The sequence below is a fragment of the Aythya ferina genome (genome assembly GCF_964211825.1).
Source record: "Aythya ferina genome assembly, chromosome: 2".
NCBI lineage: Eukaryota > Metazoa > Chordata > Aves > Anseriformes > Anatidae > Aythya > Aythya ferina.
Genome location: NC_140297.1, coordinates 48,288,580 through 48,311,592, shown reverse-complemented (window position 1 = coordinate 48,311,592; position 23,013 = coordinate 48,288,580). Strand labels below are relative to the sequence as shown.

The 23,013-nt window shown below is 51.1% G+C and overlaps 1 protein-coding gene across 7 annotated transcripts in view; it reads left to right on the top strand.

Annotated features, from left to right (window-relative positions):
• Positions 1 to 4,429: 4,429 nt before the first annotated feature.
• Positions 4,430 to 23,013, top strand: part of NFATC1 (nuclear factor of activated T cells 1) — a 120,977-nt gene continuing 102,393 nt past the window's right edge. For 3 of the 7 annotated variants that reach the window (XM_084509671.1, XM_084509669.1, XM_084509672.1), the window contains exons 1-2: positions 4,431 to 4,841; positions 14,224 to 15,322. In XM_084509671.1, the coding sequence (XP_084365797.1) occupies positions 4,706 to 4,841; positions 14,224 to 15,322 (1,235 nt within the window). In that variant the 5' untranslated portion in view covers positions 4,431 to 4,705. Of the gene's footprint in view, positions 4,842 to 8,999; positions 9,280 to 14,223; positions 15,323 to 23,013 lie in introns of those variants that run through there. The other 4 variants (XM_084509674.1, XM_084509673.1, XM_084509675.1 and 1 more) reach the window with 4 other exon arrangements.

Here is a 23,013-nt window from a genome sequence, read left to right as displayed (position 1 = left end):
ACAACATTATTCAGGCACACAAAATTCCTCCTCTGGCAGTTGTCCTGCTAAGTGCAATGCACCTTAAAAGTGGTGAAATGATTTCTGGCAGCCTCTGGAAAAGGCTGTGTCTGGGGGATGGAAGGCTGAGCTCAGTCCCTGCCTTTTCACCAAGATTTTACTTTTGGGGACTTAGGGCAGCAGTTGGCCATCATTGGTGTATGGTCTGTGGGTTGTTTGAAGGTTTGCTGATGCGTTTTTCAAAATGTGTGGTACCAGCCATGAACACTGGCCATGTGCTCTCTCACTTTCCAGCAAATCTTGTTACAATTTTCAAAGTGGGGGATTAGAGAGGCTTTAATTAGGTACTTATTTAGGGAGGCTTGAGACTAATAAATCTTTTGTTACAATGGATGAAATTCTGAACAGATGCTGATGCTTTTGAAGCTGCCAAGACCCAAAAGATGGGAGCCCAGACCCCAAGGAGATGGCCATTATTATAGTTATTAGACAGAAAAGGCACTAAGGATATAAGGACAGGGAGCCCCAAACAGAACAACGGTACTGTGCCCAGCAGAGGTAGCTTTTTCTGATCTGTATGTTAGAATATGGGAATCTGTGTAGTTATTGTAAGAAAATATTGGTAAACATTGGAGGCAGAAGTGTTGTTCCCCCTTCTTCCTCCCCCCCCCTACTTTCCAAACACCTTTGTGGAGGTGAAGCTGAACGATTCTCCATTTACAGGACCCTGTGGAGAAGCAATTTGTCCCCAGTCTTGCAGGCAGATCAGGCTGCAGGTCAGGAGCAGCAGCCCTATCTGTTATGCTATGCTACCAACCTACAGTCTCCAGCGAGGCAGTAACTAGAGCAAATTGGTGGAATAAGAGGTTCCCCAAGAAATACTGCAGCTGTACAGAGAGCTCCATGCAAACCATCCCTCTCGGTCTGCTGAGACCCAAGGGGAGGGGTGCGAAAGCAAGATGCAGGAGGGAACACACACCCGTGCACACTCACACGAATAAGTGTAATGTGAAATTAATCTAGTGAGCATGAATCAGACTCTTCTGTGATTGAAACATCCTGTATAAACACTGTTCGGCTGTGTGTGTTTTTGTTAGTCTTTTGCCTTTTTTTTTTTTTCTTTTTTTTTTTAAAGGACAGCATTTAAAGGACTATATTTGCATGCAAGAGCTGAGGGTAGAGGACCAATTTATAGCTTTGCCAGTGAAGATATCCAGAAGGGGTAAAAAGCAAGCAAGAAGTGTGCACTCAAGCCTGTGGCACTTGGCTCCTTCCCGCAGCAGAGAAGTGCTGTGGGCGGGTAGGAGGAAGCACGTCAGATGCCAAGGCTGCATGAGGAAAGTCAGCGCTGGCTCCGGGGCCACCTCGGCTCCAGGACAGAGGGGCACAACGTGGCCTGCACCATGTTCCTTCCTTCTCCCCAGCCCTCATCCCAGCCTGGCTGTTTCCTCACAGGGCAGGGCCATGTCGTGCTATTTCCCCTCGATGCTCAGCTGCGTGGCCAGGTCTCCCCACCTCGCCTGGGCTGTGCAACCTGCCCTGCCTTCAGTCTCAGCAAAGGGAGAGAGGTGGAGGGAGGCAGCTGAGCTCTCTCTGGCAATTAATCTAATTACTGGCTAAATGCAGCGTGCCTTTTTCCACAGGCAGAGCCTGTGTGGGAGTGAGCATGCCTCCACTGCAGCACCAGGGGAGGGGAGTGTTGGCTCCCACCTTCCCCCTTGCTGTGGGTTGTGTGGATGGAGCGGGAGCACCCAGGATGGATGCATGGATGGAGAGGGTGCCTTTACTGCTCCTCTGCTGGGACCTCGTGTGTCCGGATGAGCAGAGCGTGCTGAGGCCCAGCCAGCCCTGCTCTAACTTACTCACCAGGGACACAGGGCTGATCCTCGAAGGACTGGCCTTGGACACGGGAGCCCAGTGCACAAGCTGCCACCTGGCGATTCCCACCCTGTCCCAGCAGGAAGAAAATGGACTATGGGGAGCATGACAGTGGGAGCAGACACATCTCTCCCCGTCATGCTTGGCCACCCTCTCCCTGCACACCTGGGTGCAGCGGGCAGTGCTGTCACCCCAAGGCCCAGGGGACCATCTGAGAGGTAGATAAAAGCAGAGACTTTTCTCTTTCATTGTGCATCTAGGACGAGGCAGAAAAAGTGCTACAGGCCAGTTGGCCTTGCCTCAAAAGGTGAGGGGGATCCTGTTTCAGGTCACTATAAATTGTTGCAAATACTCCACGGTTGCCTTTGGCTCCGTTTTTATTTTATTTTATTTTATTTTATTTTATTTTATTTTATTTTATTTTATTTTTATTTTTGTGGAAAAAGCTGTAGGCTTGTGTACTGGAAAGTCCAAATTAATTGAAACCAATCGTAGCCGCAGCAATTATGGGGAGGGTTCAGCCATCAGATTTAGGAAAAGGAAGAAAACAATGACTGCACGCCCGCTGCAGGGGCTGGCCAGGCGTGCGCGCCTCGGCAGCAGCGCAGAAGAAAGGACTTGGCATCTGGGAAGTGGCTTTTAAAAACGGCCAGGGCGCGTTCGCTACAATAATCCACCGAAACAACAGCCGTCTAAAAATAGGGTTGTTTTCTGTACTAAGCTCCTTTTTAACTCCGTTAGTCATCACCGGCTCCTAAAATAAGAGCCGTGTAACAGTCTCTCCTAGTAGCAGCTGTAAACAAACTTTGGGGAGGCGCAGGGGAAAGGGAAGAGGAGCAGCGGGCGGAGGCGGGGCTGCAGCGGGCGGCCCCGGGGCGGCGGGGGGCGGCGGGGCCGGGGCCGGGGCCGGGGGCGGCCGGGGGGGACCCGCTTTGCGCTGCCGCCGCCGGCTGCCTGCGACAGCTCCCGGGGCCTTGGAGCGGAGCCACGGTGGTCCGGGCAACGGCATTAAACAGGAGGAAACAGACGGGGGATTCCGTCATTTCAGCGAGGAGCCGGGGGGGGGCAGGAAAGGAGAGTCCCGGGGAGGAGAGCGCGGCTCTCGCTCGCCCGCTGCTCCGCGCCTCGCCCCCGGCACTCGCCCCCGGCCTCCCAGAGAAGGCTCCGGGCTCTCCCCGTGCCCCTCGGGCCGCTCCGGGGCCGGCAGCAGGCGGGCGCCTCGCACACCCAGAGCCGCCGCCGGGGCCGCGCCGTCGGGGGACGGGGACCGGGGGCGCCCCCCGCACCCGCCGCGCCCCCTGGCGGCGCCCCCGGGGCTCCGTGCCCCCGCCTCGCCGCCTTCTCCTCCTTTCCTTTGAAAGAAGAGCGTCTCCCTTTCTTTTGCTTTTATTTTATTTCTTTTCCTACGCGAGGGGATATCGCGCCGTCGGGGGGAGGGGGTGTTCTTTGCCGGGCTCACTCCGTCGGTGGGGAGCGTTTTCCACGATGATTTAGTGGAGTAGCTCGCCCCGAAGGATCAGCCACGGCCTCCCGTTCCCCAGGAGCAGACAGGATTTCGTTTATATTGGGTTTATTTTCAACCACATATGGGTGTCATGCGCTAGATTTATGATTTTTTACATATTTTTTTTTTCATACACCAGATACGCTCGAAACCACCCTAACTCTCCGCTAGCTGCCGTCCAATTCCAACAGGAAAGTATGGCCCCCTCCTGCCAGCTGTGGGGGCAGAGGGAGGACGAAGGGGGAGCGAGGGGCGAGGGGAGAGGCGCGGCCCCTCGCCGGGGTGTCCCGGCCCCGTCGGGGGCATCCCGGAGCTGGGAGCGGGGAGGAGGAGAAGGAGGCGCTGCGGGCTGGAAACCTCTCCTTCCCCCGCTACGAAGTGATGAGATACAACTGTGTTGCTGAGATATTTACAGAATAATAATAAATAAAATAATAATAAATCTGGAGCGGCTGCAACCAAGTCCGCCGAGTCTGTTAGTAATTTAGCAGAATGGGATTTTCCTTTCTCTCGCCTGCCAGTTGATGCTCTTTTCCAAATTTCCACAGCGGGGGAAGCCTGCGATTTTTTACATAATGATTTCAGCATGCAAGGCCGCTTTTCTTTTTTTTTTTTTTCCTTTTCCCTCCTTCTCTCCCCCGTCTCCCTTCCCTCCCCTCCCTCACTTCGCGACCCCGGCGTGCCGCCCGCTCCCCCGAGGAGCGCACGCAGCCTCCGGCGACGCCGCTGTCGGCCTCGACGGGGCCGTGCCGTGCCGGGCGGCTGCGGGGCCCCGCGGAGAAGCGAGTTGGCGACGCGGCGGCCGGGGCCCGTCGGTGCCCGCCGGTGCCCGCCTCCCGCTGGCCGCCCGCCGGCGGCGGGGCCGGGGCCCGGCTGACATCACGGGGCCGGGGCGGGGAGAGAGGGGGCCGGGAAGGGAAGGGAGGTGGGGGGGAGGGGGGGCGGGGGGGGTGTTTTCCAGCTTTAAAAAGGCGGCGCTGGGCGCGCAGCCCTGCGTCAGAGCGAGACTTCCCCGCTCCGCTCACCCGCTCGCCCCAGTAGCCCGGCCGCCGGGCAGCGCCTGCCGGCCCCGGCGCCCCGCGGCGGGCAGTGCCTCCGCAGTCCCCACGCACACCCGCCCTCCTCTCCATGCCCCGGCCCCGGGGGGGCGGCGGCGGCGAGCTCCCGTGCCTCCGCGGCTGCGGCTCCCACGCCGGGGGCGGCGCGGCCCCGGCCCCCGGGGCGTGAAGGCGGGCGGGGGGCGCGGGCAGGCGGGCGGGAGGGCGAACGGGGGCCGGCGGCGGCCCGGGGCGCGGTGCCGGGGCTCGCCGCCCCGCCGGGTGGATGCCCAGCGCTGCCCCGCCGGCCGCCACCGCCGCGCCGCCGTCGCGGGACGCAGACAGCGGGAGACAGGAGCCGGCGGCGGCCCCGCAGCGCGGCGCCCGCCCGCTCGGCAGCACCATGAAGGCGGCGGAGGAAGGTAACGGGCGGCGGGAGGGGGGTGCGGGCGGGAGGGTGGCGGTGTCCCCCGGTGTTTCCCCGCGGCGGCCCGGAGGTTTGCCGGCGGCCGCTTGCCAATAGGTGTCTCCTTCGCCTCTCGCACGGCGCCGCCTCGGCCGCGCAGCCGCTCCCGGGCGCCTCCCGCCGGCCCCGGTCCCGGTCCCGGTACAGCCCCGGTCCCGGTCCCGGTCCCGGTCTAGGTCCCGGTGCCGGTGCCGGCCGGGCAGAGGGGAGGCTGCACCCGCCTGGCTGCTGGTGTCCCTTCGGGAGCCAGCGCCGCGGACTCGTCCCCCCGGCTCGGGGACTGCCCCCCCTCCCGCCCCGAGGCGCAGGCCTGATTTTTTTGGGGAGGGGGCGGAATGTGCCCTGTAATTGCAAGCAGCCCTCGCAAATTCTCTCGGGACAGTTTGGAAGCCGCCTACAGAGAGGGTCTGGGGGCAGTGCCAGGCGCCGTGCTAGCCGTGAGCCGTCCCCTGGCGCACCAAAACAATCCCGCAAGCCGGGGCAGGCTGCGGGGGGCTCCGCCGCTTCCCCCCTCCGGCTCCGTGTCGCCCCAGCGCCGTGTCGCGACTCCTTGTAACTACCCTGCAGTGACCCTGCTCCACAAAGCGCGCTGAAAGCACGCCGACAAAGTTTCTGGAGAGAAAGATCGCGGGCACGGGGCTTGGGAAGCGCTTTGTCGGCTTGCACTGAACGTGCCAGTGCCAGGGGCAGCGTTTTGCCGGCGCGGGGACTGACTGCAGCCTCGTCTGTGCCAGTCGGGACATTTTTCTCTCCCCGGAGCATCGTTACCCAGCACCGCTCTGACGACTGGCTGCCTTTTCGCACGTCGCTGCTGCGAGCCAGAGCCTTTCGGTACCAGAGCGGGATGCCGGGGGGGACCCTGCGGGGTGATGCTGGGCATCGCCCCCGTGCCGGGGCAGGTGTGGGGCAGCCCCCTGCTGCGGGCCTGCTGGCAGCCCCCTGCCCTGCCGCCCCGCGCTGCCAGGCTCCCCGCTTCGCTTCCTATTTGCCTCCGCTTTGCTGCTGCTCGGGCTGAAATGGCCTGCCGGCCCCAGGCGGAGCATAGCAAGCCCACACATCTTAGAAAGTTGTGAAGAAGTTGAGGATGGGTCGCGTCCAAGTCCGCCGTGTTTATCCCGCAGCTCCGCCGTGGGACAGCGCGGCTCCCCTTCCTGGGCTTGTCCCAGGAAAGCTGGACAGTCGCTCAGGACCCTCCTTTCTTTTTCTTTCTCTTCTTTTCTTCTTTCCTTTAATTTCTTTTCTTTCTCTTCTCTTTTTTTTTCTCCTCTTTCTCCTCTTTCCACTCTTTCTTTTTTCTTTTTCTTTTCTCTCTCTCTCTTTCTTCCTTTCAACACAGATTTTTCACTGCCGTGGTTCCTTTCAGTTGACAGGATCCTGTCAATGCAAAAGCTACGAGCGTGGCTGCAACCACGGCTCCACTTTTGAGGCATGCAAGGGCAGTTTTAGATGGAAGATAATTACTGCTTCATTAAATCGCGTTGGCTTTCGTTCCTCCCGCCCGTTCGGACCCCCGAGGGCTGTGCAGCCTTTGCAGTGCTCCGGACTTCAAGGGCAGGGAATGCACCAACTTGTAAAAATTACACCCAGAGACTAAATGTGTAATGGAGTCTCTTGTCAGAAAGCGATCCCCTCTCTTGATTTCTGTGGCATTTGTGATCCCGGTGTTAAAATGTCACCGACACTCTTCGATAATTCTCTCCTGTGTTGATGATAGATTTTGTAAGGGACTGAGAAAATGAGGCAGTCTAGAAGGTGTGACCCAATCCAGGAAACGGGGACGACGACGACCCTAAAAGTCAGGATTACTGCCTGCAAATTAAGGTGTTCCTTGATTACCAAAAGACGACAGAAAATAGGTTATTTCATGTTTAGCGTGGGAAGAAACTCTCGCAGTGTCTCGGTGGAAGGACCGGGCGCAGCTCGGCCCCCGCTCTTTTCTTTGGTTCCTACAGAGGTGCGGAGTCCAGAAAATATCTGGGGGTTAATGCCACATACGATTTAAAATCTTTTTTCAGGCTGTGTGACTGCGGCTGGAGCAGCCAGTCTGCTGGATGACTTGTTGGACCTGCAGTGCGATCGGTGGAGTTGGCACAATTTGGGTTCACTACGGGGAGATGCTGCATTTGGGCTGGCGGTCCGTCGGTCGGTTTGTAAAGCTCGACGGGGAGCTTGCCTTGCCCCGGAGCACATCGGCTCCCCTCTGTCTCGTTTCTCTCTCCCCTTTTCAATGCTTTAAACCTGCGCAGTAACTGGCGCTACGCTTATTCTGTCCCCACGTACGGCATCGCTTCCGCTCTACCTTTCTCTACATCTTTACTTCTTCTCCAAGGGAAGGGTGCCAATGGAAATATTTTATTGACGGCGCTAATATTTATGAAGTTGGCCAATCAGACCGCCTGGACGGTAGTTTCCGACAGTTTACCCATCCTGCAGGTACCAGATGTGGAAGAGGCAGAGGAGTGGAAGCAACGGGAGCAATTTGGGAGCTGCTCCTCGCCTCCCTCCCGACGAGCCCCGGCAGGAGATAGGGGCCCTGCGGGAAGCTCCCCACTTGGGGAGGGATGAACCCCGTGAAACCGGGGGGTACCGCCGCGGAGGCTGGGGGTGCGGACGAGGCAGCTGTCCAGCTTGTAGGCCCTCGGCAGGGGGACCGGAGGGGCGGCAGTCCGTGCCGTCGGGCCGCGCTGCGGTGCGGCCGTGCGCGGGTACCAGGGGACACTCGTCCCCGGCCTGCTCCGGCATCCCAGGGCGAGCGTGGTCCCGATGGGCCGGCAGCTCCAGGCGGGGCTTTCCGCTGCTGTCAGGGCCTTTTGCACACTCGTGTGACTCAGCCCCGGCCCTTTGGGGAAGCGGCTCCGAGCGGGGGACCGACGGCAGCCGCACGGCGCTTTGGCACCCGGGCCCGGCACCGCCTCCGCCCTGGACCAGACCCCTTCATCTGCAAGGCAAAGCCCTGTCCCGGGACAGGGCCGCCCTCTGGCAGGGTGCCGGGGCCGAAGGGACCTTGTCCTGGGGCTGCTCCGGGGGCTTCCGACGTGCGCCGGGCCCGGCGAGCCTCCGGAGGCACGTCGAGACTGCGGCGCGGCCGTGCGGGGAGGGGAAAAAGCGTGATGGACTCTGATGGAAAAAAACTGTGTTTTCCTGGCACTTTGCAGTGGAGATTTCAGCCATACGCCTGGAAAATGGTATTCCCTCGGTTTAGAAGGGAATACCATTTCCATAACTGCTTTAAAAAGCTATTCCTTTTGAAATCCGGCCTTAAATTCTGGGAGCTCAGCAGTCGCAGCAAGCCCTAGCTGCTGGGCCGGAGAGGTCATTTGCGTGTTGGAGACTTTAAAATGGCTTTGTATGATCCCAGAGAAGTGCATTTCTAATGCGAGATGGACGCTATTTCTTTTTGTCTACCCGATTTTAAACCCATTTAAGCAGCAGAACCCCGCAGGCCGGGGAAGCACCGTGCCACTCTTCATGCCCCGGCCGAGCCACATCCAACGCAGCTTGGGCCAGGGGACTTCTCCCGGCCCGGCGCACAGAGGCAACTGGTGTGTTGCGAGCCCCACTTTAATGCGCTTTTTATAGCAGTTGGCACTAGTGGGTGCTGCAACTAAGTAAAATAAATTAAAAAAAGAAAAGGGGGAAAAAAAAAAAAGCAGGAGTTCGGAGCCTCCTGGCTCGCAGCTGCCAGGTGGGGACCCTCGGAGCAAGACCAGTGCCTCGGCGGCGCTCAGCGCCCGGCGCGGATCCCCCCGGGACAAGGCGAGCGGAGGCGAGGCCCCGAGGGTAGAAACCTCCCCGGCTGCACCGTGCCGCCCCACGGGATCCCGGCACCTGCGGCAATTGCGATTTCCACCGTGCGGGAGCAGGTGAAAGCCCGCTGCCCCCAGGTCTCCCCAGCACACATCCCCTCCCGGTGCGGGCGACCCCGGGGGGGCTCCCCGCGGCGTGCGGGCTGCGCTGTGCGAGCCGGTGCCGCGGGAGGGGGGTGCGGGGGAGGGCAGGGCAAGGCGGTTGTTTGCATCGACCCGGAAACATCAACAAAGCGACGGAGGGCGGATCAGAGGCGGCGGCGGCGATAGCGAGATAGGCCGGCCGTCGGGGCCGGGGTCACATTACCGTGCCAGCCGCCTCCTGCGCCTTGTCGGGGCCTCGCTCCGGAGCCCCGCCGCCGAGGGGAGCTCGTCCAGGCCCCGCTGTGCCGGCGGCAGCAGGTGTCGGGCGCGACGGGGCGGGCCCGACGGGGCGGGCCGGGGGCTGCGCCGCCGCCTGGGCGCCGGAGCGAGGCGGGCGGGGGTCGCCGCGGGCGGCGGGAGCCATGACCGGCGTGGAGGCCGAGCAGGAGTTTGATTTCGATTTCCTCTTTGAGTTCAAGCACAGCGATGAGGGCGGCGGCGGAGGTGGGTCGCGGCCGGGGAGGCACCTCCGGGGGTCCCGGGGGAGGGATGCTGCTGGAAGGGGCGGGGGAGGTGGCCCTGCGGGGGGTCCTTCCCGAGCGGGAGGCAGAAGCGGGGGCGATATTTTGGGTCCTGCGCAGCTGCGGGGCGGCGAGCGGGGGGCACCGGCAGCCAGCAGTGAAATCCTGCCCGGAGCCTCTTTCTCTTTCGGTGCCCTTGTGTCTGTACCGTGACACGTCTCGGAGGGGAGGCCACGCGGGAGGCAGCCCGTGTGCGATTTGTTAAACTTCGGAGCTGTTCAGAAAGCCGGAGTTTTGCCTTGAGTGCGCAGCCGGGAGCTTGCGACCGAGCTGTCCCCGCAGGCTGCCAGGGGCTGGCCGGCAGCGAGCCCAGCGCCGCTTCTCCGCCGCCCTCCGCAGCCCCGGGACCGGCAGCGGCAGCTCGGGTCCGGCCTCGCCCCGTGGCAGAGATGGGGCCGGGGGAAAAGCCCCTGCTGCCCTTCCTCTCGCCCCCCGCCTGTGAGCTGGAGCGAGCTCGGCTCAGGGTTTCGGTCCTCCAGGCATTCAGGCTTGAAGGTCATCCGCAAGCAAAAATAACGGTCCCGGATTCGTCGTGGGTCACGGTTTGCAAGCCCGGTGTCTCCGTGTGGCAGTTTTATGACTTTGAGCAATACTGGAGGTGGGAACAGGGTAAAGGAGTTGGGAGCTGACACACACACAGAAAGTTGTCGTTGCTTCCCGATACCAAGCAGGCTGTCCCTGCCTCAGCTATAGCAGGTCAATGTAAAAGTAAAAGTAGGTGATTTAAAGCTGTTCCAGTTTCTTTTTCTACTTTTTTTTTTTTTTTTTTTTTTTTTCTAGTGCTTTTCCCTTTAAATCAAAGGAGGTTCCCAAACCCTTCCCTGCATATCACAGCCTGTCAGGGCATAGCTGTGCATGGTGCTCCCCTTCCTAATGCCCTGCTCTCCAGCACGTTCTCAGTGTCCAGATGGCTGCAAGGAGATTCCCAGATTTTTAGAAAATTAGCTCTTAAGAGTGTCACACCAAGCTTTATAGACGTAATTTCCTATGAATTAGGCACCTGGAAAGTGGAGGGGCCTGAACAACTTAAGTGTCAAAGTCGTAGTGAGAAGAGTAACTCCATTAGGCAGTGCTGAAAGCATGAACTTCAGTGTAAGCCTAGGTGTGGCTTCACGTCTGGAAGTGTAAAACAGCCTTTGCCTTCTCTGAAGCCCCTTTGAGCTGCAGGTGTTAAGCAGTCCTATTTAAAGTGTATAAATAAAAAATGATGGTTCTCAGTGCTTTGTAGGATCAGCTTGTTAATGATGGAAAGGGATAAAGCCTATGCCCAGTAAAACTAACTAGAGAAAAAAATGTTTGTTTGTTTTTGTTTTGTTTTGTTTTGTTTTTGTTTTTTTTTATGCTGTCATGAAGTGAAATGTAATGTGAAGGTGTGCTCACAAATCAAGGAGTCCAATTTCTTGTTCTAGTTATACCTAATGTAAGTGTAAATATGTTGGCAACCAAACCATTGCATACCTCCGCTGGTCTATCTGATACCGAGGTTTGGCTCAAGATACTAAAACAGGCTTTTGAAAGTGCTGTGGTACCAAGTTGTGTGAGTTACTGCCCATGAACAGCAGTACAAGCATAAGCCCAGGCTCACGGGCTCTGCGCCATGCAGGGAGCCTCTGTGGATCAGGGTCACAGTCAAAGTGGCTGCCCATGCTCAAGCATTACCTTCCTTTCATCCGTATCGGCGCTGTCAAAATACCCTACAAAGCTGCATTATGTGGTGTAGTTTTATACCTATGTAGCCACTTCCATCTCCCTTCCCTCTCAAGACTGACATTTTATTTCTGCGTGTCTTACCGTTGTGAGGGAAACAACAGCATTTTATGAACACTCACTATGTGTGTTTGATGAATTTTTGTGAACACAGGAGTTGAGCACAGGAACGTGATTTTTCACAAATGCATCTGGTGGGTCTTAGTGCACAAGCCAGGGGCTTGGTCTTGTCCCTAGGTCTGGTTTTCAGGCTTTTATATTTGTTGGGCATCTTTTGTACACAGTCTGAAAAGTTACCTAAATATATGTACGTAAAGGGTTTGGATCTTTTGATTCTGAGTACTACTGTGTGAGAAGATGTACACCATGTACTTTTCCTATGCCCTTTAAAAGTTGACTTCTTAAAAATGTGCATGATAGTACTAAAAGAGACTATTCCTTGCGATGTGCGTTAGGAGGACTTGTTGCTTGGAGCATTGGTAGCTTGTGCTTATATATACATTTTTTAAGCTGGTTTCCTGAGGCCAGTCTGAGGCTTTGTATAAGCTCTTCAGCCTGGGCTGCAGATCCCTGGCAGACTTCAATGTCCGATTTTTACTCTAGCTTTTTTTACCCTAGCTGCGCATTAGATTTTGGAGTACTACTGGGTTCACGGTACTTTTTATGCAGGTAACAACAATCTCTGTTTATTTACTTATTAATTATAATAACTAAGGTGTCGGTGCAGCAGTCAGCAGATGCAGCTGGTCTGCCAAGCCCACCTGGTGGGCGCAGAGCTGGGGCACCCCGCAGAGCCCCCAGCCCCCTGCCCGTGTGTCTCTGGCCGTGTGCCAGGGGCCGGCCGTGCAGCAGGGCCCATGGGGCGCATGTGGTGGGGCTGCCAGGAAGAGCCGGGCCTGCATCCCAGCAGCTGGGACAGCGCCAGGGACGTCGCCTGCCTCCGGAGCTGGAGGAAGCAGAAAGGGGCTGGGGCTGCCTTGGAGGCCACTTTCTGAAACGGAGAAGGTCTTACCACTGACTGCCACTTTGATGTTTGGTGTTGTTGTTGTGTGGTGTTTTTTTTTTTTTTTCTGTGAAAAGTGAGAAAGAAGTAGTGGTTGCAGTAGCTGTGAGCGAGCAGTGCTGCCACGCAACAGGGCAGTAAGAAGAGGCAACTCATTTTGGAAGGAGAGGGCTCTGGTCCCCCAGGCAGAACTGCGCATTGCCATGACCACTGCAGTCAGATAACCCGTCTCAAAGGAGCACCCCTTTTTCCACATTTCCTCCTTGCCTTGCTGTTGAATAATCCAGTTCTATCTGCGGTATGCTCTGTTGTAATTTAATGACTCTTCTCACTAAACATCTCATTTCTGAAGGTAGAGTAGAAAGTGAGCTGAAAAGATGTTGTTTCTTATTGTTTGTGAATGGTACCTGACGTGGCACAAAGCAGCTGGAACTTCACAGAGTAGCTGTGAAACTGCTAGAGCACATTAATTTTTTGTAAGTACCATTTGTCTCGGAGTGGTTGCCAGAGAGAAACATGAGCATGGGGTAGCCGGAGGATGACACCAGAGAGGGCTGAGCTCATACACAAAAGAAAGCGAATAGCTGGTAGCACTGGCTGGCATAACCTGCTCGGAGGCTTGTTTGCATCCACAGTGCTCCTGGGGAGTGAGTCGTGTTGGGAATACCAGTCACGATGATTAACAGAGCTTTTCTGCATCTATGCGGGGAAGGTGGACATTGGGCACTTCCAGGAGCTTGCCACCTGGGAGGGATGGGAACCAGTTACCTGTGTGGACCAGGTCTGGCCAGGGGCACACAAAGTTTCCCTCTGTCATATGGGAAAGCGTCACTGCCCTAACAAACCCGGGGCAATGCTGGTTGTGCATGGAGCTGGAGCGGGGTGTATTTCCAGCCTGCTGTGAATAAACTTCTAGAACAGCATTACCCAAATCTCAAATTCAGCAAGCTGATAGCAAGGGTTTGCTATCTTTTCCCACATGGAGAGTGACACCAGCATGAGGGTGTCTGGCCCAAGTGTGCCGGTGATGCCAGGCCTCCTTATGCAAGAAAGTACGGGGTGACTCCTGATCCTACCACCATTCATAGCACCAAGGGCTGCCTGTCTCCCTGTCCACAGCCTGGGGTGTCCCTGGGTGGCATATAGAGACCCACATGCAGCCCCAGGGCAGAAGGAGCAGAGCCGAAGGTGCCCCACCAGCAGGCTGACGGTGGGGCGAGGAGAGAATGGTCTCCTGCAGGCCAGGTTCTCCATAGCACAGCAGGGATGAAGGTGGATGAAGGTGCGTGAAGGTTGGGCTGTTCCCCTGTGTTGGTGCAAGTCTGTGATGTGATCTGTCACTTTTCAGGTTTTCCACACAGCACAACCGTGCTATTTCTTTAGTACACCCGGAGCTGTAACATGCTTAGGGAGTTGGCCAAGAGCACACTGCTGGCAGTGCTTAATGTGGCATGCACGAGAACCAGCAATTTTAGTGGAATTTCATCTGTCACAGAGTAGCAACACATCCATGTTTATCCATCACCTGGTCTTTGCCAGTTAGGCCGGAGGATAAGTGGTCCCAGAAATGAGAGCAGGTCAATAGATCCATCTCGTTCCAAAAACCTAGTTAACTGGAACCGTTTGGAAACTCTCTGTAATGGAAATTTCAGTTGTGTATAATTTTTTTAACAGAATGCAGTTGATCGTGTTCTTTGTTTTAGTCTGCCTCCACTTTTTTTTGTTGTTGGTGTGTTGTTTTATTTTTGTTTGTTTTTTAGTTTTTAATATTCCAGCTTTTCAGTGAGGGAATTAGGCTCATGTGTAAAAGCACATCTCTTGGGCAGCATTGCAGTCTCTGAATGCTAATGCACCCCTGTTTGAAGACTCAATTTTTGGTTCTGAAGGTTTACATATGTCTCCTCAAGACAAACTCAGTCCATGTACATCCCTGTCACAAGACAGCTTGTCTTGTGCTGCTCAGTTAGTAGGATTTTCAAGGATGCAAGCGTGCAGCTTCTCCCCTAACACGGCATGCCTGTCTGATGGGTTGTCAAAGAGTGCTGTTCTCTCGTGTCTTTTGTCATGTTCCTCCACTCCAGCTCGGTATGTTGCTAAGTGAGTATTTATGTGCAACACTTCATATCATTATTTTTTGTTTGTTTGTTTGTTTTCCAGAACACTATAATTATACATCTTCAAACGTAAATGCTGGCTTGCCTCTAAATGTGGCACATTCCTCATTGTCAACTCCATGTCATGGCCTTCAGACATCAAATCCTGTCATTTCAGTTGTCCCATCAACAAATCATCCTTCTGGATATGGAGGACACATTGACAGTGGGGCCTCTGAGTATTACCTGCCTCCAAACATCAGACCTAACGGAGCTCCAGCACTGGAGAGCCCTAGAATTGAGATCACCTCTTACATGGGACTTCATCATAACAACAACCAGTTTTTCCACGATGAGGTTGAGGAAGCCATCCCAAATGCAAAGCGATCACCTTCCACTGCCACTTTGAACTTACCGAACATCGAGGCGTACAGAGACCCGTCCTGCCTGAGTCCAGCTAGTAGCTTGTCTTCCAGAAGCTGCAACTCTGAAGCATCTTCCTACGAGTCCAACTACTCGTACCCATACACTTCTCCCCAGACCTCTCCGTGGCAGTCCCCATGTGTCTCTCCGAAGACCACTGACACAGAGGAAGGCTACCAGCGTGGCATGGTGGCCTGCACTTTGCTCAATTCGCCAAGGCACTCTCCGTCTACATCTCCCAGGACAAGCATCACAGAGGAGAACTGGCTGGGGGCTCGCAACTCCAGGCCTCCATCTCCCTGTAACAAGAGAAAGTACAGCCTCAATGGCCGGCAGACCTCCTACTCACCGCATCACTCCCCAACACCTTCACCACAAAACTCGCCACGGGTGAGTGTCACAGACGAGACGTGGCTGGGGAACACCAACCAGTACACGAGCTCTGCCATTGTCGCTGCCATCAATGCTCTCACCACCGACAGCACGATAGATATGAACGATGGGATTCCCATCAAGTCAAGGAAGACCGCTATTGACCACACCCCATCCATGACTCTCAAAACCGAACCGGCTGGCGAGGATCATGGGACCATATCGCCAACTGCCGATTTGTCACCAGAAGACTTCTCCAGCTTTCAGCACATCAGGAAAGGAAACTTCTGTGAGCAGTACCTGTCTGTGCCACAGCATCCATACCAGTGGGCCAAACCAAAGTCTCTGTCTCCTACATCCTACATGAGGTAAGGAGCCCTAACTTAGAGGACAATCCTGGCAATATCTTTACTGTATGGTTTTCTTTTTTTTTTCCTCCTTCCCCTTCCCATATCTGTTTGGCCAGCCAAATCTGCCCATCCACTCATTTCATTTAGACATTTCTTGTGATGCCGCCTCTTGTCATTGGTGTGACATGACCATGAGTACATCTTTGAAAGGTTAAAAAGGCCACTCCAGAAGTTGACTGCCTGTTGGTTGTAACTGGTTACTGCTTCCCAGGGGACAAGCCCAAGTCCAGCCAGTCTCAAAATAGGATATTCATGGGTATTCAGAAGCTTGACAGGCAGCAGGACTATTGGGTACCGTCAAACCAAGGTTTTATCGATGTTGTTCATCATGTCTTAACATGTTTTTGCGGCAGGACTATGAGATGTTCCTGTTATTGTGCTGTTACAGGGCACTTTACGTTTGTGCTTTACAGACAGTGAATGCAAACAGGGTAGGAATATGTTTCTTTTACAACTTACTTCAGCACTTACTTAATCTGAAACTTTATATGAAAGCTTCATACCAGTCTTCTTTTCCTGTCTGCAATGGACAATGATTTTATTTTTTCTCCCTTTCTCCACCATTTTTATGTTTAAACAAGAAAACCTTATTTGTAAGCTGATAATACGTGTCACATTTATTTATCATAAGAGGACTCCAAGTAGAAAGGAACAAATGGCCTGGATTTGAGTTACATGCATTGCTTTCTCTTTTGGTCTCAATTACAGTCTTTAATTTGAAATCTTAAGACTGCATATACAGTGGCATGTGATGCAGAAAAAGAGTTTGGCTTTCCAAAAGTTCACAGACCTGTTCCGGTCCCTGACTGTGATAGCAATCCTTCTCCTTTCCCTCCCCAAGAACATAAGGCTTCTTGCTTTTAACAACACAACTGTCTTTGCCAACATGAAAGATGTGGACACATAGCTGCAATATTTTAGTTAGTAATAGCTTCCTTGGCTCTCAACCTTGCCAGTCTCATTTGTCTCCACCCAGCGTTTCTCTGCTACCTGCTTCCTACAAAAACTGGACAGTGGACCATGGCACTTCATGTTACAACAAGTAGCACTGTCCCTCCTCATCCTCACTGTTCTCCCATCCTCCTCTCTGCATTGTCCCAGCTCCTTGGCAGGACCTTGGCCCAGTTCAGCGCTGGGAGATGTGACTGTCCTGTTGTGTCTGCTGGAGCCACCCACAGATGGGCGCTTGCTGTCTTTCAGCGCAGGGATGGGATCTTTCCACACCCAGAAAATCCATCAGAGACTTCCTGAGTATTAAAAAAAAAAACATTTGTGTTCTCCCACCAAAGGTGTAAAATAGTCTGAATTTATCAGAGAGGCAGGACGTTTGGTTTTGTGTTTGGCTGTTTTTTGCCAAAGACTGCACGGGCAATAACGTGACAGTTCGACCAAACACATTTTTATCTTTCTGTTGCAGAGAGTCGCCTGTAGGCACTTTAATGTAGTCAGTGAGAAGGCAACCTAGCATTCCTGTGTGCTAACACAAACAAGAAAGGTGAAGTGTACAAAACAGAGCCCCACTACATTGTGTATTTAACATTTTTTCCACTGTTTTGGTCTCATATAAAATATGTTTCCTGGTTCGCAATATGTTTCCATGTGATCTCATTAACTTGTGCTCTAGGGCAGTTGGAAGTTACTGTCGAAATGTGATTTTAAGTTATTTTACCAATCAGATACACTGACCGTGCTTCCTTCCACCAAAAATACCTCTCATTTTATGTATATAAGAGTGCTGGGCAACTGAGCACAGACGTCAACAGGATCACAGCCTACGCAACAGAAACTATGTTATTTTAAATCTTTCCAAAAAAATTGGTTAAGAATTTGTCACAACAGATCTGGATTTTTTTCCTGTTATTTTACACATCTGTTCTATTTCAAATGCTGGGGCTTTAGGGGTGAGTTCCAACAAACAACTCAGGCTCCAAAATCTACCCGGTCATAATGATTTTGAGATAACCATATTTGATTACCTCCTCTGTCACTTCCTGAATATGCATTACATTTTCATCAAAAGCAAGCGTGCCTTGGAAAATCACTGATGCCCCACCCCACCCCCCCACCTTTCATTCCCCTGTATTTCCCTGCTGGGGAATATGCTCCAACAGCGTGAGCTGGGTGTGTGGCTGTCTCCTTTTCTGTGTTTTTATGGCAGGCATTAGTCTAAAAGAGAAACAGTGTTGTTTTTGTATTATCTCTAAAATTGATGTTTTTCATTTATTGTAATTAAAACTCAATCAGTTTTCAGCTTTTCAAGTACTGGGACAAAGAGGTATAATAAGAGTAGAGAAAGTATTGCCTGGCTCAACAGAAATACTGTCTTTTCATGCCCCAAGTTTCTTCTGATTTCTTAAGAGGAATGTGAGGCATACCAGCTTGGAAGCTCATCCCAGATCCACCAGCTCTGGGCTCTTCAGAGCAGGTTTTGGCTGATAGATCCCCACCAAGGGCTACCAACACGACCTGATTCCTGTGCAGGAGTCAGCGTATGGTTACTGAGGTTCATGACAAAGGGTGGGAGGACAGGCCCTGGCCCTGCTGCTGGGGACGGCACCAGGCAGGCAGGCTGTTTAGGGTTACCAGTGCAGCTGGGACTTCGTCCCTGGTGCTTTGACTGCTGTCTGTGGCCTCAGGCCAAGGCTTTTGGTGTAGAAGATATTGAGAGACCAAGTAGAGATGAACATGAGAAGCTTTGGATCAAACCATGAGGTGGCAATGGGAATTGTGCCTCTTCCAGACCTCAATATACAAGAAGAAGCACTCCATCAGCCATTTATTGTACAGGCAGCTGATACTCTGTGTTTCTCAACCTGTGGCTGAATCAGTTGCTTTCTTTTCTCTGATATTTATACATCACTTTTCCATGCTCTGTCAAAGGCAAGATGGAAGTACAGAGTTTGACTTTTGCCCTTGGATTTGGAGACAGTACTGACAGCATGGTATTAGTGACTTTCCAAGATTAAGATCTTGTTTCTCACCCACTCATCAGCACGTCCCAAATCATTATTGGCTCTAGCAGAAAGGATTGGCACTCCTGACAATGCCAGATTTCTGAGTATCTTATGCTTTTTTTACGTCTTCCTCTTATGCCACTCTACTTGACCAAACAAAACTTGAAATCTAGAGCCAGTTTCTTACTCATTGAAAAGTAACAACTTCTTTATATGCTTTGTAGTTGCCTCAAAATAACTTTATTTTGATATCGGCTTTAATAACAGTTTCATCCAATAAGTGTGTTAGCCTGTATCACTTTAATTTTCATTAGATGTAGGGTAGCTGGGGGGGAGGTGGGAAGAAAAGTGGTTGGATTTGTTGGTCAGGTGTATGGCATGTTTGAAGTCTGCCACACGAAAAGGAGCTTCCAGGAATAGACACCCAGTTCCAGGTGGTTTGTAAAAGCTCTCTACTGTATTTTTTATATGGTTTATTTTTTTTTTTAGCTTCAGTCTCCTTTTCAGCCTCAAAAATATACATATATGTTCTTGAAACCACAGAGAGAAACATGTAGTTTTACATATGGAGGCTGTAATTTGCACACAGAGAATGTATGTTTGGATATCTGTCTACCACTTTCAAAAGCACATTTGGCTTTTATCTGCATCAATGGGCTTGTTTATTTTTTGTGGATTTTTTGGATTCCACTTTTGTGACTGTGACAGTATTAAACTCAAGCATACAAAAATCATCCACTGAGGCCCCAAACTGCATGATTTTCTTTAAAAATCATGATTTTTAAAGTGATACATTTTTTCTCCACATTCTTTGTGGACCTTCTGGGTCCACTTTTTTTTTTTGTTTGTTTGTTATGGTGGTGTTTTTTTGTTTTTGTTTTTAAATAGATGTTTTGGTCCAGATGATAAGACAGAGAACAACCCTACTGGAGAGAAGTTGAGTTTCTCACAAAATTGGTGTTTCTAAAGGTGAAAAAGGGCCCCAGCCTATCTTAAGATGTCACAAGTGCGGCAATACAAGATTTGCTGAACTGTGCATTCATGGCAAACTTCTTTGTTTATGGCAAACCAGAGGAAGTTCCTCAGACAAAGCAAATGCTGAACTGTCTTAACAAGACCTGGTAAAATGGGGACTTGTGGCTATGTGTTGGTAACCATCTCTTTGGGGCTAGCTGCTGTTAATTGGGGAACGGAGGGGGAGGACAGGGAAGAGCCCACATCTCCAGCCTTTTTCTTGCTGTATTCATGCTGCATGGGGGTATTTACAGACTTGACAAGTTGGTTTTGCCACTGTGTAGCAAAAAAAAAAAAAAAAAAAAAAAAAACTCTTAAAAATCTTTTGACTGTGCTGGGTTGCTGTACTGTGATGCTGAGGTCTGGTAGGAAGCCTGTCTCAGTAAACTGTTTTGTTTGTTTGTTTGATTTAAATCCCTGCGCTTTCTTCTGACTGCTTTTTAGTTATTCAAATGCCCCTGTAAGCTTCTTATTGATAGCCTTCCTTCACAAGCTCGTTTTAGCACTGTGTGATACTAAATTCAGAACAAGCAGAGATGTGACGCAAGCCACTTGTTCCTGCCATTCTTGCAGCAGTAGTTTCTTGTTCTTTCTCTAAGTTGACAAATGAAAAATTTCCTATGTAAATCTATCTCTGAATGTTAACTTTCAGGACTGTTGTGCTGAGTATTATCTGTAAGCATTACGACAACTCACATTTTTAGATCTCAACGTGAGGGATTCCAAAGTGCTGCATGAACTTGGTGGAGTTGCTACTTGCTCCACATGTCAGAGAAGCACAGCCAAGTCTGGGTTGGGACACGGCGTGTATGTTAACAGTTCACAGACAGATTGCTCAATTGTCGGATAGGAAATTAAAAAAAAATGTCTACCCATGTTAACTCACAGGTAAAATACAAAGCACATGCATTTCTCAGACCACAAGCCAGTGGGTGGACTAACAGGGATCCTTGTTGTTTTCTTACTCTTCTAAAAAACACCCTAGAATCTTCAACAGGCATCCACTTTCACATGAGATGTGTAATAAGTAATAAATTGTAACCATATTTGTATTTGGTGCAGGGTTGGAGCAGGGGCAAGCTTAGCAGCCTGGTAAAAGCCTCAGCAGCCCTGTGGTTTCTCAAGCTTACGCTTTTGTTTCTGAAGGAACACTCACTCTTAGTAAAAATAAGGTTAGTGGAGGAGGCTCAGCCACACTCCTCCGACCACTTGCTTTACTTCAGGTGTTGAAACACACCACTCTGCTCTGTGGGGCAGCAGCTTTTGCCACTGTCACACAGCTATCTTTGGTAGATGACTCCACGCTGTGATAGTTGGCAAAGCAGAACGGTTTGTCCCCGTATGAGACCAGCAGTTGTTCTGACACCTTTTGCACAACAGCCTAGTTAAGGACAAAAATGTTTGCAAATCTTTTTCAAGTGGCCCTTGGCATCTAGTAGCTTATGCAGAGAAAGGCAATTTCATTCCTGAATGCATAATAATCTTATGAAAATAGGGCTTAAACACCTTTGCAAAGTTTAATAGAAGTTTTTTGGCTTTGTTTCCTCCCTGTCTATATTCCAGTGTGCTGCTTAATATCTTTTCTTTTTTTTCCCTGTAACTTGATAAATCTTTCTGCTAAAGGCAGAAGTCAGCCAGACTGGATAATCTGTTTTTGATTTAATCATATTGTGTATCTGGTGTATGCAAAATAAATCACTATTCATCTGTTTTGTAATCTGATTTATGTAGGACATAGTTACATTGAGTGCGTTTTCTGCAGTCTAACACCAGTTTTTGTGAACCTGCCTTGAAATAACCATCCCTCATTATAGCATTTTGAATGAATACAGTGGAATTTATTATGGTGTAGAAAGGAGCGGGACAGATTGGCAGTTGGTGGAAAATTCAGTCTGAGGGAAATGAACTAATGTATATGTGATATGAAGACTGTGCAAAGGTCTTTTCCTTCTCCTTCCCTCCCCTTCCTAGTGGAGCAGCTCATCTGCCCTCCACATGATGCTTACTAGTTGGGGTAGTTTTCAAATTGATAAGATTTGTTTGCAGCAACCAGATTTTTTTTTACCCCTATGCTGTTTGCTTGGTGCCTTTTTCCTTTAACCATGTTTAGCTGCAGGAAATTAAGTGCATGGTGAAGATAACCTAACATAGGAAATAGCTCTGACAGCCCCAACCCATGACACCGTTATATGCATCACTCTGCTTCCTTTATCAGGAAAACTGTCATTAATTGTCGATTTATAATTGAGCAGGTGGTATTTTGGAATTTTGATTATAGATTGCAGACTAAGAACAAACTGTATTTTATTTTCAGGTTTTATTTGAGAATATCAATTTTACACCTTTATTATACTGACATTTTCAGGTGCTGATTTGAAAGTGTTTATTTTATTTTTAAGAAATCTAATTAGTTATGGGACTATTACTTTGTTCCATATATCTTAAAAAATCTCTCTTCACTCAAGGACTGTGTGGACTATGTGCTGCCAGTTAGAGTAGTCCATTCTAATATAATATTAATTTTTTAACGATGTGATAGATATTGTGTCCTCAGGAAAAAAAAAAAAAAAAAAAAAGATTCATCAAGTGAGAATTTACTTAAAAACAGAAACATCTGTTTAAAAATGTGTGCTGATCATCACCAGAAGAGGCACAGCTGTTTTTGCTGTGCTTTGTCATTCATCATTAGTCAAATATGGTTTGTCCTTTTTATATTTTTTTTTAGAATTTTTCAGACTAAAGAATGTGCACCTAATGCACTAGGCAAAGAAAAGTGGCTTCATGCAACAGCCAATTGTCTACAGTTTTTAGGCTGCTCTTGGGTCTTTTGGTATGTGTCTAATAGCTGACGAGTGTGCAAGAGGTGCTAATACCTCCCCTTCAGTATACCATTTGGTAGCCCCCAAAGGCTGCAGTAGTACATATGTAGTCCATGGGAAGTGTTAGCTATGAGATAATGTCCATATCAGCTGGGTTTAAGCAGCCACCATTTATAAAAGTATAAATGTGCTATAGAAACCCAGGGAGCTGTGTTGGTGTAGTGTTTTTATCGTCAGGTGCCCTGTCTATAGCATGGCTTCAAATTTTGTTACAGAAATGGGTAATTTCTGTAGTGCAAGCAGTGCTTGTCCATAGGCACTCAAGTCACTCAAACTGGCAAATTTATAGGCAGCGAGGAAGGATAATGTAGAGAAACTTGACGCCATGTAAAGTCCCATGAGTATACATGTATGCACATGTGCACTAGCAGATTCAAGTGAAATATACTGGTGATAAAGTACTGAATAAACATTAAAAATAAAATTAAATGAAAGCATGTGGTATAACACCCCAGCCTGAGAAGAGTCGTGCGCTTTCTAGCTTCCTTTGTTTGGTTGTGGTGCTACTTATAGTAGTGGGTACGAGTGGTTAAAGCCTCTGGCCCTCCCTCAGTGGGAGGTAGCGGGGATGCTTTGAGGGATATGAGCACTGTAATGCCCATGGAGCCACCACCAGCATGCTGGAGTGGTGCTGTGTGGAGCGCTCAGCTTTCAGCTGAATACGTGCTTGTAATAAATGCACCCAGTGCAGTAAATTTCGGATGGCCAGCCTCCACTCAGCCTCCAGCAGGAGCTGTGCAGCCCCTGAACCTGCTCACCTGCCCTCAGTCATGTCCGGGCCTCCTGCCATGGCTGGCAGTGC